The 15,471-nt window shown below is 46.1% G+C and overlaps 1 protein-coding gene across 5 annotated transcripts; it reads left to right on the top strand.

Annotated features, from left to right (window-relative positions):
* The first annotated feature begins 292 nt into the window (after positions 1–292).
* LOC308580659 (uncharacterized protein) lies at positions 293–15,184 on the top strand. Of its 5 annotated transcripts, none has more exons than XM_081182630.1 (10): positions 293–406; positions 2,431–2,565; positions 3,024–3,150; positions 3,858–3,938; positions 4,822–4,892; positions 6,550–6,676; positions 8,355–8,435; positions 9,590–9,670; positions 11,588–11,665; positions 12,135–15,184. In XM_081182630.1, the coding sequence occupies exons 2-10, from the start codon at positions 2,512–2,514 to the stop codon at positions 13,163–13,165; spliced, it is 1,731 nt and encodes a 576-aa protein (XP_081038756.1). In that variant the 5' UTR covers positions 293–406; positions 2,431–2,511; the 3' UTR covers positions 13,166–15,184. The 5 variants fall into 5 exon arrangements, with proteins under 5 accessions (XP_081038756.1, XP_081038757.1, XP_081038755.1 ...); XM_081182631.1 differs by lacking the exon at positions 293–406 and adding an exon at positions 444–593 and having other exon boundaries at positions 2,431–2,556; XM_081182629.1 differs by lacking the exon at positions 293–406 and adding an exon at positions 444–593.
* The last annotated feature ends 287 nt before the right edge of the window (positions 15,185–15,471 follow it).

Raw genomic sequence — 15,471 nt, 5'->3', positions numbered from 1 at the left:
TTTATTTATACCCCGCCCATCTGGCTGGGTTTTCCCCAACAGAATATTAAAAACACGATAAAACATCAAAATAAAAAACTTTCCTAAACAGGATTGCCTTCAGATGTGCACACAGACATACACACACACCTCAACACATAAAAAATAGGCGATGTGTTTTTTGGAATACTAAGTTTTATTTCTAAACAATATTTTTGCCCTTTTGATGCTTTGGAGTCCAAGAGAACAAGTGGGAGCAACCAAGAGGCTTCAAAACGGTTAACAGCAGCGACAGGGCTGCCCGTTCCTAGAGCGGAACGGAAGGCTGGCGGGAGAGGAGGAGCTTCCGCTTCCTGTTCCGGTGGAAGTGGGGGCAGCTGCTTGGCGCGGCTGCCTCTGTCCGTCCTCGCAGAGGCGCTGGAGGCGGGTAACTGGGGGGGAGTCGCCAGGTCAAGGGGCGGAATTGGGGGGCGAGAGGGAGAGGGATGCCAGGAGGAAGAGGCGCAAAAGGGATGGAGCCCCGTCCCTCCCGGGGGGAACTAAGGGGCGACGGGGAAAGGTCGTCCTCTCCTGGGAGGGGAAGTAGGAGACTTTGAATGGATCATCCTTAAATTGTAAGTTTCCCTTCCTAGGGAACTTGAAGGGCTGCCACAGAATGTCCTTTTCTTTTGACTGCAAATTTGACAGTCTTAACACTCTTAACTGGGACTAAGACATATCCAGCCCCATTACTTGCACACTTGCTATTTAAAGAACCAGAGCTGTACATTTAAGACATATTCATGCCACAACTGCATTTCAGTTTTCTGTGCCACAATAGTTTTCTGTGCTTTGACTTTCACCTCCTTTCAATAAAGGGTACGGTGGTACCTCGGGTTACATACGCTTCAGGATACAGACGCTTCAGGTTACAGACTCCGCTAACCCAGAAATAGTACCTTGGGTTAAGAACTTTGCTTCAGGATGAGAACAGAAATCGTGCTCCGGTGGCGTGGCAGCGGGAGGCCCCATCTGCTAAAGTGGTGCTTCAGGTTAAGAACAGTTTCAGGTTAAGAACAAACCTCCGGAACGAATTAAGTACTTAACCTGAGGTTCCACTGTATATCCAGGTACCTAAATGAGCAAGTTTGTTCTGTAGCTGGCTGATCTAAGAACCATTTATACTCTTGTTGGCCAGAAAATCATAATCTTGGCCTTCTGTTAATTTATCGGCAGGCTTTCTTGTTACACTATGTGCTGAACACCTCCAAGTTATTTTTGAGGCCCAATCAGAAAAGTGAGCGGAATACTAAATCACCGGCATACATCAAGATTGAGTTCTTTCTGTTCCTAATTACTGGACACGGGGAGTTTGTATTGCCTAAACAAGGCACCAAATGATTAATTTTGTTGTTGTTTAGTCATGTCAGACTCTTCGTGATCCCATGGACCAAAGCATGCCAGGCAAATGATTAATACAGAAATGGAAATGAGTGGAAGGCAGAATGCAGCCTTGCTTCACTCCTCACAACGTTCCAAAAACATTAGTCTTACTGTCATTTAAGCCTACTCTGAGCTTCATTTCTGCATTGTTCTTGTATAAATAGCAGAAGTCTGCAGTTGATGTTGGCAATTTGACATCTCTCTTTCTATTATTCTTAATGTTCTTAGTACGTTTACTTATAATATAGTTCAGAGTAAAACATTGGTCCATGGTACAGGCTGTGACCATCTTAGGTGCACTCAATTGATGCGCAATTGCTGAGACGGGGAACGGAGGCAGGGAGCATTTATATGCACTCCAACTACGCACGGGTGACCAAAAACAAAAGGCCTCCTCTGTACTGTTTGCAATTTTCTGCCTTTAAGAGATTTATACAACGCTTAATCCCAAAGTGGCAGGTGTTTATTATTATTATTAGTTACATTTAGTCACTTTTTATGAAAAGTAAACTCAAAGCAATCTACAATATGATACAAAAATCAAAGGCACTCTAAAACAAAGCAAAACAAAAGCTTAAAGTTCTGTATATGAATGTTTGTCACTCCAAACCAAAATTTTGGAGTCGCTTTCATCAAGGGCTGCTGTTTAATTTCCTCTCTTTCCTGCACTTTTCTTTTGCTAACTGCTATGCTTGCAACGGCAAAAAATTATGTTTCTGTTAAGTACAGCAGTTTCTGCAAGAGCATTCTGGGCAAAAGTGGAAAAAAAGAATAGAGAAACAACCAACTTCAGGTCCACATTAAAGTCCAGTATTACTGAGGCCTTATTTATTTCCTTGACATCTGATCGGAGGGCGTTCCACAGGGCGGGTGCCACTACCAAGAAGGCCCTCTGCTTGGTTTTCTGTAACTTCACTTTGTACAGTGAGAGAACCGTCAGAAGACCCTCGGATCTCAGTGTCCAGGCTGAATGATAGGGGTGAAGACGCTCCTTCAGCATTTTATCAGTTTGCCTTTTTATTCCATCAGGAGATGTTGAAGGGATGCTGGCAGAAGTGTCACCAAAAGAATCCAAAGAGCAGGCGGAGCAAAGGAAGCTGAGGCTTCAAGATGGAGGCAGAAGGCAAGAGGGGAGGCGAAAGCAGAAACCAGAGGGTAAATCAAGTACGTCTCAGGGTGGTGAAAATCAAATTCACAGAGAGGAGAAAAAGTATGAATGTACAGTGTGTGGAAGTAGATTTGGTTATCGCTCAACTCTTACTTCACATCAAAGAGTGCACATAGGGGACAAACCTTATAAATGTTATGAATGTGCAAAGAGCTTCACTCGCAACAGCCTACTTACTAGACATCAACAAACTCACAGAGGGGACGAACCTTATAAGTGCTGGGAGTGTGGAAAGAGCTTCCGTTGCAACCGTGCCCTTACTGAATTCATGCAGGGGAGAAACCTTACAAATGTTTTGAATGTGGAAAGAGCTTCAGTGGCAGTTGCTCCTTTACCTTGCATTAAAGAATTCATACAGGGAAGAAACAGGAGGTGTTGTACTTGACTGCTTACCGGTATGTTACATTGCACAGTTTTGTGTGAGTGATAGGAACTGCCTTCCATTTTCTTCCAGGTTCTGGTGTCTTTTGAGGAAGTGGCAGTATATTTCACCCAGGAAGAGTGGGCGCTCCTGGGTCCAGCTCAGAAGGCTCTCTACAGGGAAGTCCTGCTGGAGAATTATGAGGAATTGTCTTCTCTGGGTAAGCATCCTTTGGTTGAGAGATGTGTATGTTTGTTTCCCCAAACCCATTGACCACTTAAAACGTTAAAGAACCTCAAAGCAGTTTACAGAAATAATAAAGCAATAAAATTATCAGGAAAATATCTAAAAAAACCCAACTATTTAAACATTCCAAAAATGATTAAAACCAACACTGCCCTAAAAACCAGATTGAAACACATGACAACTGTCTTATTTGCCTGGAAAAGGTGACGTAAACAAAAATGTTTTTATTTGTTGTTGTTTAGTCATGTCCGACTCTTCGTGACCCCATGGTCCAGAGCACGACAGGCACCCCTGTCTTCCACAGCCTCCCACAGTTTGGTCAAACTCATGCTGGTAGCTTCAAGAACACCATCCAACCATCTCATTCTCTGTCGTCCCCTTCTCCTTGTGCCCTCCATCCTTCCCAACATCAGGGTCTTTTCCAGGGAGTCTTCTCTTCTCATGAGGTGGCCAAAGTATTGGAGCCTCAGCTTCACGAACTGTCCTTCCAGTGAGCACTCAGGGCTGATTTCCTTCAGAATGGAGAGGTTTGATCTTCTTGCAGTCCATGGGACTCTCAAGAGTCTCCTCCAGCAACATAATTCAAAAGCATCAATTCTTGTTTTTATTAGCAGGTTCAAAATAGAGAGCCACGAAAAACATACCTCTAACAATGATGTATCTTCTGCTTTTCCCTCAAAGAAGGGCCTCTGTTTCCTCAACCTCGCCTCATCTCCTGGTTGGAAGAGGAGGAAGAGGAGTTTGTCCAGAAGAAAGAAGCAGGTGGGTGCCTGAAGAACACAGGAAGTGCATCGAGCCCAGCTTCCTGTTCTCGAGGTGGCTAAGCAGATCCCTGTGGGCAGGCCATGAGCTGTGAGCACAACAGCAACGCTTCCCAGTCGTGATCCCTGTTGTGAGGTTTTTTGGTTTCCCGTTAATTTAATTATTTGTTTTTTTTCAAATTACAGTTTTACAATCACATATCCGAGGCCGTTCTTTTTGGGACGCGGGTGGCGCTGTGGGTTAAACCACAGAGCCTAGGGCTTGCTAATCAGAAGGTCGGCGGTTCGAATCCCCGCGACGGGGTGAGCTCCCGTTGCTCGGTCCCTGCTCCTGCCAACCTAGCAGTTCGAAAGCACGTCAAAGTGCAAGTAGATAAATAGGTACCGCTCTGGCGGGAAGGTAAATGGCGTTTCCGTGCGCTGCTCTGGTTCGCCAGAAGTGGCTTAGTCATGCTGGCCACATGACCCGGAAGCTGTACGCCAGCTCCCTCGGCCAATAAAGCGAGATGAACACCGCAACCCCAGAGTCGGCCACAACTGGACCTAATGGTCTGGGGTCCCTTTACCTTTATCCAACATACACCAATCTTGTTCGTTCCAAGCACTGAGCTGCTCTGTGGTTGCTCAGTCATAACTATTTATATTTATTATCTGCTTTGCTCATAAAAAGGACCCAAAATGACTTAACAAAGAACTCAGATGTGCTTCAAAGCAAAACATCCCTTCCTCAGGAGCTTGAAAAATGGACAAGCTGCTTCCAGTCAGTTCAAGAACCAGCTTGAAAAAGTAGTTGAGCAAACCCATGCCACATTCCTTCTACGTACATTGTGAAGGGAAAAAACAAAATGTTTTATCCTGCTCCCTTTTCCATGCCACTTTTGCAGGTAGTCAAAAATGCGGCAGGTCCTCTCCTCTTTGGGATGAAGTGGAAGGAATGGCCCTCCCTTCAGCTCAGGTAATTGGGTCTGGAGGTCTCCTCCTGTGGCTTCTTCGTTTGTTTAATTGGTTAGTGTTTTCTGAGGCAGCATATAAAATTCTCTCAGCATGGTAGAAATAGAGTAGAAACATAACTCCATACAGCAGGGGCAGAGACGGCGAGCCCTCCCCTCTTATTGGGGTCCCCCTAGTGAAGCTGAGGAGCTGACTGGCGCCTACTTTGAGCCCTGCTTTGTCTGTTTGCAGGCATGGTTTTAATAATAATAGTAATTTATTATTTATACCCTGCCCATCTGGCTGGGTATCGCCAGCCACTATGGGCAGCTCCCAACAGAATATTAAGAGCACAATAAAACATCAAACATTAAAAATTCCCTAAACAGCACTGCCTTCAGATGTCTTCTAAAAGTCAGATAGTTGTTTATTTCCTTGACATCTGATGGGAGGGCATTCCACAGGGCGGGAGCCACTACCGAGAAGGCCCTCTGCCTGGTTCCATGTAACCTCACTTTTCGCAGTGAGGGAACCGCCAGGAAGCCCTCGGAGCTGGACCTCAGTGTCTGGGGTTGAATGATGGGGGTGGAGATGCTCCTTCAGGTATACTGAGCCGAGGACATTTAGGGCTTTAAAGGTCAGACCAACACTTTGAATTGTGCTCGGAAATGTACTGGGAGCCAATGTAGGTCTTTCAGGACCGGTGTTATATGGTCTCGGCGGCCATTCCCAGTCACGACAGACCCTCATGCTTTTTGCACACACTGTTCTTATCCTCCGTCCAGGCAAGGAAAAAAAGCAGCAGGCAAGGGAAAAAGCATCAAGGAAACATCCTAGCTGGGCACAAACCTGTGGTGAGGGTTTTCCAAGCCCTCTTAGCACGTTTCTCCCTTTTGTCCTGAGTCTGAGCATCTTCAGAGCCCATGACTCTTTTGGTAAAGGCTGTTCTCCAATTGAAGCGCTCGCAGGCAAAATGGAAGAGTAATGAAATCCCCTCTATACAAGACTGGATCCAAAAGCTGACAGAATATGCCGAATTAGACGGTGTATCAGAAAAAATAAAGAATAAATCAAAACAGGAATTTGTTTCAAAATGGGAGGTTTTCAAAGAATATTTGAAAAATAAATATAGTAGTTTAAATTCTGTTGCAGCATTCAAGGAACTTCAGTAATAGTTGCAAGGTAGATATAAGGAATCAGATATATTAAGAAAAAGTTTAATTATGATAAAAGTGTGTATTGGCAATAAGTAATATGAAATCGAAATATGGAATAGATGGGAGGTTGGGTCTTTAGTGTTAAGACCGATATGTGTTTTATTGTTTGTTAAGAAAATAATGTGTCTATGGTTATTCCTGTGTGTAATTTGGTATTTGTGTTTTTTCTTTTTTCTTGCTGTATCAATAAAAATTAATAAAAATAAAAATGAAGTGCTCGCAGGCCAATGTTTCCTATTTGTCAGTGTTTATACTCCTTTTTTTTAGATTTGCTTTGAGAGAGTCTTTAAACCTCTTTTGTTGACACCCCTGGTGTACATAAAGACTCACTGTGGGGTGGTTCTGGAGGTGGGTTCTCATTACGGTATCTTTTACTTCCATTCCTTGGATATTTCTCTCTCTCTTTTCTTTTTCTTTTTTTGGGAAGGTACCATGAGAATTATGGATATTTCCTCCTTTTTTCAGAGTTTGGTGTCCTTTGAGGAGGTGGCTGTGTACTTCACCAGGATGGAGTGGGCTTTGCTGAATTCAGGCCAACAAGAACTCTACAAAGATGTCATGCTGGAGAATTACAGGAACTTGGCCTCTCTGGGTAAAGATCCCTCTGCGCTCACCTTCTTGAATTCCTTATCGTTCTCTCCATATCATAGAATCACAGAATCATAGAGTTGGAAGAGACCACAAGGGCCATCGAGTCCAACCCCCTGCCAAGCAGGAAACACCATCAGAGCACTCCTGACACATGGTTGTCAAGCCTCTGCTTAAAGACCTCCAAAGTAGGAGACTCCACCACACTCCTTGGCAGCAAATTCCACTGTCAAACAGCTCTTACTGTCAGGACGTTCTTCCTAATGTTTAGGTGGAATCTTCTTTCTTGTAGTTTGGATCCATTGCTCCGTGTCCGCTTCTCTGGAGCAGCAGAAAACAACCTTTCTCCCTCCTCTGTGTGACATCCTTTTATATATTTGAACATGGCTATCATGTCACCCCTTAACCTCCTCTTCTCCAGGCTAAACATGCCCAGCTCCCTTAGCCGTTCCTCATAAGGCATCGTTTCCAGGCCTTTGACCATTTTGGTTGCCCTCCTCTGGACACGTTCCAGTTTGTCAGTGTCCTTCTTGAACTGTGGTGCCCAGAACTGGACACAGTACTCCAGGTGAGGTCTGACCAGAGCAGAATACAGTGGCACTATTACTTCCCTTGATCTAGATGCTATACTCCTATTGATGCAGCCCAGAATTGCATTGGCTTTTTTAGCTGCCGCGTCATGGTCAGTTCTGGCTAAGCCAAGCCTTCCTGTGCTAGCTGCCAAAATTAGACAGGTGCCACCCAGCTTAGGTGCCTACTGAGGTCATTTTGGGCTAAAGAAGATTTTTCCCTTGAGTTTTCACCCAGACATTTGGTCATTGATTCTGCTCGTATTGATTCGGAGCAGACTCCCAATGTATAGTCAGCAGAGTAAAAACATAAACACGCTGCAGGGAGCATGGTTTGGATTTAATAATAATAGTAATAATACTATATTTTTTCCAATGCAAAGTTATAAAAATCCATATATATCAATCCATATTATCCATGGTAATTGTTAAACAACAAGTGAAATCAGAATCCTGCCAATGTTTCCATCTGCTTAAAGTGGTCTCTTAGCTAGCTTATAAACTTTTCCCATTCTTTTGAAAAGCTTTTGTCCTCTTGGTTCCTGAGTTTTCCAATCAGCTTTGCCATTCAGTCAGCTTGGTTTGCCATTCCTCTCTGGTAGGGACCTTGTCTTCTTTCCATCTCTGGGCTAGCAGCATCCGGGTGGCTGTTGTTCCATACACAAAGAGTCTTTTCTGGTCCTTTGGGATGTTGGTACCTGTAATTCCCAATAGAAAAGCTTCTGGTTTTTTAACAAAAGTTATTTAAAATATTTTTTTCATTTCATTATATATCATCTCCCTTGCAGTCCACTGCCACATTTTCTTTACATTTCCAGCAGATGTTTGTACTTGTCCTATACATTTTTGCCAGCTTGGTAGGAGTCAAATACCAGTGGTACATCATTTTCATAGTTTTCTTTCCAAGTACAACATGCTGTGAATTTCAGGTCTGTTTTCCATAACTTTTCCCAATCTGTCATCTGAATATTATGTCCCAGATCCTTTGCCCAGTGTATCATTACCGACTTGACCAGTTCATCTTCTGTACATGGTTTGGATTTTCTGCAAACCTTTGCAGCCCTGGGTGCCACCAATAACACTTTTTGCTTTCTTTCTTTTTATTCCATGAAGAAGGGCCACTGATGCCCCATTCGGACCTCATCTCCTGGCTTGAAGAAAAGGAAGAGTGGTTGGGCCAGAAACGAGAGGCAGGTAGGTCCTTGGGTAGAGAAGAAGATGGAGGGCGGGGAAACCTGTGGCTTTTCGGAGGTTGTTGAATTAGAATCCCCATGGGTGGTTTCGTCATCTCCTGGTGTTTTTGTAGTACATTCTACATAGAATCAAAGAATTGTCGAGTTGGAAGGGACCCTGAGGGTCATCTAGTCCAGTGTTTCCCAACCTTTTTTGGGCAACGGCACACCTGTTTAATGAAAAAAATCTCGCGGCACACCACCATTACAGCCCCGTGACGTCAGCGCGCAGCGTCACGCCGGGAGGGACGCACGAAAGTGAAAGTTTTTTCCCTCCCCCTTGCCGGGGAACCTCCAAGCTTTGGGGGTGGGAGGAGGCAGCAGAGCGAGGGACTGAGGGACGGCGGCAACTGAGGCGGCGGCGGCTGTTGTGGTGGTGGCGGCGATAGCGGGCGGAGGAGGGGGCGGCGGCGGGGCTTGAGGAGCCGTCGCCGGGAATTGCTGCTGCTGCTGTTGCTGCTGCTGCCCGGACATGCCGGCCTCCTCCTCCTCCGCTGTCTCGCGCTCCTCCCTTTTGCACGCGCTGCCCCGCCGCTCGGCACCACCACCGCGGAGCCGCCCCCGGCTCGACGCGGATCCTCGCCGCCGCCGCCTCTCACCGCCCGACTCGCCCGCCTCCCTCCCACGGCACACCAGCCAACGTCTCACGGCACACTAGTGTGCCGGGGAACACCGGTTGGGAAACACTGATCTAGTCCAACAAACTGCAATGCAGCAATCTCGACTGAAGAATCCATGACAGAGTGGATGGAGCGATTTGCGATAAATGGCGTTGGTTTGGAGATGGATGGAAGTTGCTATAACCACAGTTGCTTTGGTGATGTGGTTGGGGTCAGTGGTGGATGGCTATGGTTGCTTTGGTGGTAGATGGAGTGGTTTGGTGATTGTGGGAGTGGCTGGCGCAATGATGGATGGAGATGGAGTTGCTGTGGTGACACCAGACTGATGTTTCTAGGTCCATCTAGTGCTCCCCCCCTCTCATTCCTGTTCCGTTTCAAAGATCTGGTCCTTTGGGTTGGAATGGAGGTATGGAAAAGAGGTTTGGATTTTCTATAAACTTCTGCACTCACAGGGGCCATCAATAACAATTTTTGCTTCTTTTTTAATCCCATCAAGAAGGGCTTCTGATGCTCCAATCAGACCTCATCTCCTGGCCTGAAGAAAAGGAAGAACTGCTGGTCCAGAAGGAAGTGGCAGGTAAGTCCTTGGATATAGAGCAGGGATGGGGGAAACTCTATGGTCTTCTACTTGTTGCAGTAATGCAACTCCCATGAGTGGTTTCGACATCTCCTGGCATTCTAAGCAGAGTGGATGGAGTGTCTGGAGGCGGTTGGAGGATGGATGGCGGCTAACAGATTGAGGTTGAATCCTGACAAGACAGAAGTACTGTTTTTGGGGGACAGGAGGCGGGCAGGTGTGGAGGATTCCCTGGTCCTGAATGGGGTAACTGTGCCCCTGAAGGACCAGGTGCGCAGCCTGGGAGTCATTTTGGACTCACAGCTGTCCATGGAGGCACAGGTCAAATCTGTGTCCAGGGCAGCTGTTTACCAGCTCCATCTGGTACGTAGGCTGAGACCCTATCTGCCTGCGGACTGTCTCGCCAGAGTGGTGCATGCTCTGGTTATCTCCCGCTTGGACTACTGCAATGCGCTCTACGTGGGGCTACCTTTGAAGGTGACGCGGAAACTACAACTAATCCAGAATGCGGCAGCTAGACTGGTGACTGGGAGCGGCCGCCGAGACCATATAACACCGGTCTTGAAAGACCTGCATTGGCTCCCAGTACGTTTCCGAGCACAATTCAAAGTGTTGGTGCTGACCTTTAAAGCCCTAAACGGCCTCGGTCCAGTATACCTGAAGGAGCGTCTCCACCCCCATCAGTCTGCCCGGACGCTGAGGTCCAGCGCCGAGGGCCTTCTGGCGGTTCCCTCACTGCGAGAAGCAAAGCTACAGGGAACCAGGCAGAGGGCCTTCTCGGTAGTGGCGCCCGCCCTGTGGAACGCCCTTCCAGCAGATGTCAAAGCGATAAACAACTATCTGACATTCAGGAGACATCTTAAGGCAGCCCTGTTCAGGGAAGTTTTTAACGTGTGACATTTTACTGTATTTTTGGTTTTTATGGAAGCCGCCCAGAGTGGCTGGGGAGGCCCAGCCAGATGGGCGGGGTATAAATAATAAATTATTATTATTATTATAATGGCTGGTCATGGGTGGAGTTTGACGATTGAGAGGGTTGTTGATGGATGAAGGGCTTTGGTGGTGGTGGGAGTGACTGGTGGAGTAATGGATGACGGTCGAATCGCTTTGGTGACCCCAGATGGATGTTTTAAGGCAGGCACCCCCCCCCAAACTCAGCCCTCCAAATGTTTTGAGACTACAATTCCCATCATCCCTGACCACTGGTCCTGTTAGCTAGGGATGATGGGAGTTGTAGTCCCAAAACTTCTGGAGGGCCGAGTTTGCCTATGCCTGTTTTAAGGTCTGTGCATTGCTCTCCTCTATGCTTGTCATCTTTCAAATATCTGGGAGGTTGAGATGGTGTCAGGGACTGGACTGAGGAAGAATGGTGTGAGCCACCCCCCTTTTCCTGAACCTTCCCAAGGGCAGGAGGACAGTATTGATTTAGTTTGCAGAGCGGCATAGCCCAGAGGGGGAAAGCTGGGAAATACTGAGTGAGGAACAGGAGAGAGACAGCTTGCAGATTCAGTCCTTGGACATCATTTCTGACTCTACACGCTCCTTCCCCTAAGACTAGACAGACTTAGAAAGTGATGGAACAGAAAGCGCAATGGCAATAAGCTCAGATTACCCGATGTAGGAGTGATGTAGATTAATGGGGACAGAAGGGGTAAACCTTTCCTGGGAGCAATGCCATTTTTAGCATGATATGCATTCCTTGTCTCTCGCTGTGATTATTAAAGAACTTATCTGGTAAGAGCACTCTTTTTGTTTGATCTGCTTAATTACTGCCACCGGGGGAGGGATCCGATTCCCCGAAGCCTGACAGATGGGATGGAGGGCTGAAAAGAGAATACATGGTTTGGATTTTCTTCGACCTTTTGCAGTCACAGGTGGCATCAATAACAGTTTTTGCTTTCTTCTTATCCCATTAAGAAGGGCCTCTGGTGTCCCAATTGGACTTCACCTGGTTTGAAGAAAAAGAAGAGTTGTTGGTCCAGAAGAAAAGGACAGGTAAGTCCTTGGATATAGAAGATGGATGAGAGAAACCCTGTGGTCTCCCAGATGTTGCTGAATTGGAACTCCCATGAGTAGTTTCAACTTCTCCTGGTGTTTTTGTAGTACATTCTGTGTAGAGTGGATGGAGCTGGTTTGGTGATAGATGGATGTTGCTCATATATAGTTGCTTTGGTATGGAATTGGGGTTGGAATTGGCTGTTTTGGTGATGGATGGGCTGTTTTGGTGATGGCAGAAGTAACGAGTGGAATGGTTTGATTGTTGGAGTAGTTTGATGATTGAGAGGGAGAGATTTGTTTTTGGCAATGGATGGCGTTGGTTTGGTGATAGTGAAAGTGGTTGGGGAGGGATGGGGTGGTTCAATGGTTAGAGCAGATGGAGTGGTTTGATGACTGAGGGAGAAACTCAGAGTGATTTGCGCTTTTTACCTGATCTTCATTTTCTGTCTGCCCCCTCCTCATGCAGGTGATGGACAGGACAATGAGAATTACCAGGCGCCATATATAGCGTTGGCAGAAACAACCACACGTTATATGGGGAAAGAAATGTTTGGAAATCAAAGAGAAAGGCACAAGGCGAACCGATCAAAGCCTAGGCAGAAGAGGCAATCTGCTTCCCAGAGGGCTGAGGTCCATGAACTCCTGACCCCTCCAGAAGACTGTAAAGATAATAAGAATATTACGTGTCCAGTGTGTGAGAAAATATTCCAGTATAGATCACAGTTAAATACACATAGCAGAAGTCACACAGGAGAGAAACCGTACAAATGCACAGAGTGTGGGAAGAGCTTCAGTACAAGCAGTTCCCTTACTGCACATGGAAGAACCCACACAGGAGAGAAACCGTATAAATGCATGGAGTGCGGAAAGAGCTTCAGCCAAAGAGGAAGTCTTATTGCCCATCAAAGAACCCATACAGGGGAGAAGCCATATAAATGCATGGAGTGTGGAAAGAGTTTCAGTCAACTTGGACATCTTATTTCCCATCAGATAATCCATAAAGGGGAGAAACACTGTAACTCCGGACAGGTGGACTGTGGAAAGGGCCTCCATGATAGCATAACCTTTACTGAACATCAGAGAACCCGCACAGGAGAGAAGCAGTATAAATGTCTGGAGTGTGGGGAGAGCTTTGATATGAGAGGAACCCTTGCCAAACATCAAAGAATCCACACAGGGGAGAAACCATATAAATGCATGGAGTGCGGAAAGAGCTTCCGGGCTAGCTGGACCCTTTGTATACATAAACGAATCCACACAGGGGAGAAACCATATAAATGCTTGAACTGCGGAAAGAGCTTCCGGGATGGCGGAACTCTTGCCAAACATCAAAGAATCCACAAAGCGGAGGAAAGATATATCTGCACAGACTGTGGAAACGTCTTTCGTGGGAGCGGTAGCCTTACTTTACATCAAAGAGTCCACACAAGGGAGAAGCAGTGTGCTGGGTGGAACCTTTCCGAACATCAAATAATCCACATGCGAGAAACCATGTAAATTTATGGAATGTCAAAATGCCTTCTAGTATACAGTTACTGACTCATCCTTTTATGCATGAAAGCATTAACCTGAGCCAGAAATGAGCTCTAGTTAACTGCTCCCAGCAGCCATTCTTTTTCCCTATCTCTCTTTCTCTCCGACTTCCTGAAAACCACGTGAATGAATCTTTCTACAAGAGTTTTTTACAGTCCCCATCTTCGCTAACACAAAGACTGCATGGTTCCTTTTTTGTAACGAAACCAATTTCTTTTCCTTTCAAACAGCTTGGAACCTTTTCTTCGTTGCTTTTACCGCCAACGGATGGAGACTTGTTTGCTGTAACTTCTGAAACTAGCCCAGCTGTTTTCATGGGGAACATTTGTTTAAAGGCTAATGAGGGCAGATGTAGAATCTAACCACATTTTTATGTGCTTGGTAAGGTAAAGGTAAAGGGACCCCTGACTGTTAGGTCCAGTCGTGACCGATTCTGGGGTTGTGGCGCTCATCTCGCTTTACTGGCCGAAGGAGCCGGCGTACAGCTTCCGGGTCATGTGGCCAGCATGACTAAGCCGCTTCTGGCGAACCAGAGCAGCGCACGGAAACGCCGTTTACCTTCCTGCCAGAGCGGTACCTATTTATCTACTTGCACTTTGATGTGCTTTCAAACTGTTAGGTTGACAGGAGCAGGGACCGAGCAACGGGAACTCACCCTGTAGCGGGGATTCGAACCACCGACCTTCTGATCAGCAAGTCCTAGGCTCTGTAGTTTAACCCACAGCACCGCCCGCGTCCCTATGCGCTTGGTACCAATCGGCAATTGTGCTAACTCTGTATGAGAAAGTAAATCTTTTTGTCTCTCTGCAGCATCAGGTTATGGGGCTCAGGCAACACGTAGGTCGGAGGTTTTCAACCTTTTTGGGTCCACGACTCCCTTGACCAACTACCTTCTTTCTATGGCACCTTTGTGGGGCTCAGGAGCCCGGTTAGGTCACTCCTTGCCTGCAGAGTTGGCAGACTCTCACCCTTTTTCAAACACCCTCCCTCGCGGGGTGTTCCATCAGTCTCCTCTCCTCTCCCTTCTTGGGAGTCCTCCAGCCGCTGCTGCCACCTCTTTAATGAACTTGTGTAGAGTAGTAAGCTCTTTCATAGAACCATAAAATTGTAGGGTTGGAAGGGATCCTGAGGGTCATCTAGACCAACCCCCTGCAAAGCCGGAATCTTTTGCTTAATGTGTGGCTCAAACCCATGGCCCTGAGACTGCAGACCTTGGACTGAGTAAATGTGAACCTATCCAGATGATGCAGGTCAGCAGTACAAAGCTGTCAAGGACCAATAAATTCCTGGCATGCATAAAACACATTGGAGTGAGATATCACTACATTTGTGAACATGTCTTGAGTGGAATTGTGGAACCAGTTTATTGCCCCATCAGACAGCTGACATACGGAGCAAACCTTTACATGTGAGGAGCTTTGGGTCAAGATGGGACTCTTGAGGGGGAGGGACTTAACATGCTATGTTTGTATGTTCTTTGCATGTACACAAGTGCTTGTCAGAGAAGAGAAACTGGCAATATACTTCATATCTGAAGAAGTGTTCATGCACACGAAAGCTTATACCCAGAACTACTTAGCTGGTCTCTAAGGTGCTACTGGACAATTTTTATATTTATTTTGGCAATATACAGTTACTGACTGTGTGCATGAAAGTGTTAACCGGGGCCAGAAATCAGCTCGTTAACATGGGAGCAACTCCTAGCAGCCTTTGCTTCTTCCTCCCTCTCTCTTTCGCTCTTGTCTTCCTGGAAGACACCAGTAGCCAGCATGGTTCCCAGCTCAAGAAAAATCTACATCCAGTATCTTTGTTAATGTAATTTTTGTTACATTAAATTAAACTTAATTCGTTTTGTAATATAACTTATTTATTTTGCTTTTAAATTGCTTGGAACCTTTTCTTCCTTACTTTTACTTCCAATGGACGGAGACTTGTTTGTTGCAGCTTCTGAACCTCTGCAAGTAAAATCTTCACTTTTCCAAAGCTACGTGTCTGAGATTTATTCTAGCCTAAGTATTTTCATGGGGAACAATTGTTTGAAGGTGGATGAGAGCAGATGTAAAATCTAGCCAAGTTTTAATGTGCTTGATACCAATGTGCTAACTCTGCAACAAGAAAGAATATTTTTTTCAATCTCTCTCTCTCTCCAACATGGGGAAAACATATGAATGTATGGCATGTGGAAGGTATATGAACACCTTACACTACATCAGGAGTGGGGAACATCCAGTATATGCTTGTCTCTCCCAGGCAGGGCCAGCCCAGCCCAC

Source organism: Podarcis bocagei (genome assembly GCF_964188305.1).
Source record: "Podarcis bocagei genome assembly, chromosome: 2".
Classification (NCBI taxonomy): Eukaryota; Metazoa; Chordata; class Lepidosauria; order Squamata; family Lacertidae; genus Podarcis; species Podarcis bocagei.
Note: the sequence above shows the minus strand (reverse complement) of the source record. Positions and strands in the feature narration are given on the sequence as shown.

What these genes read in the sequence shown, in the direction of transcription:
- LOC308580659 (XM_081182630.1), top strand. Translation starts at nt 2,512, where the DNA reads ATGGAGGCAGAAGGCAAGAGGGGAGGCGAAAGCAGAAACCAGAGGGTA. An exon ending in TGAGGAATTGTCTTCTCTGG is followed by an intron (nt 3,151 to 3,857) that starts GTAAGCATCCTT and finishes TTTCCCTCAAAG; the next exon opens with AAGGGCCTCTGTTTCCTCAA. An exon ending in GGTCCAGAAGGAAGTGGCAG is followed by an intron (nt 9,671 to 11,587) that starts GTAAGTCCTTGG and finishes TATCCCATTAAG; the next exon opens with AAGGGCCTCTGGTGTCCCAA.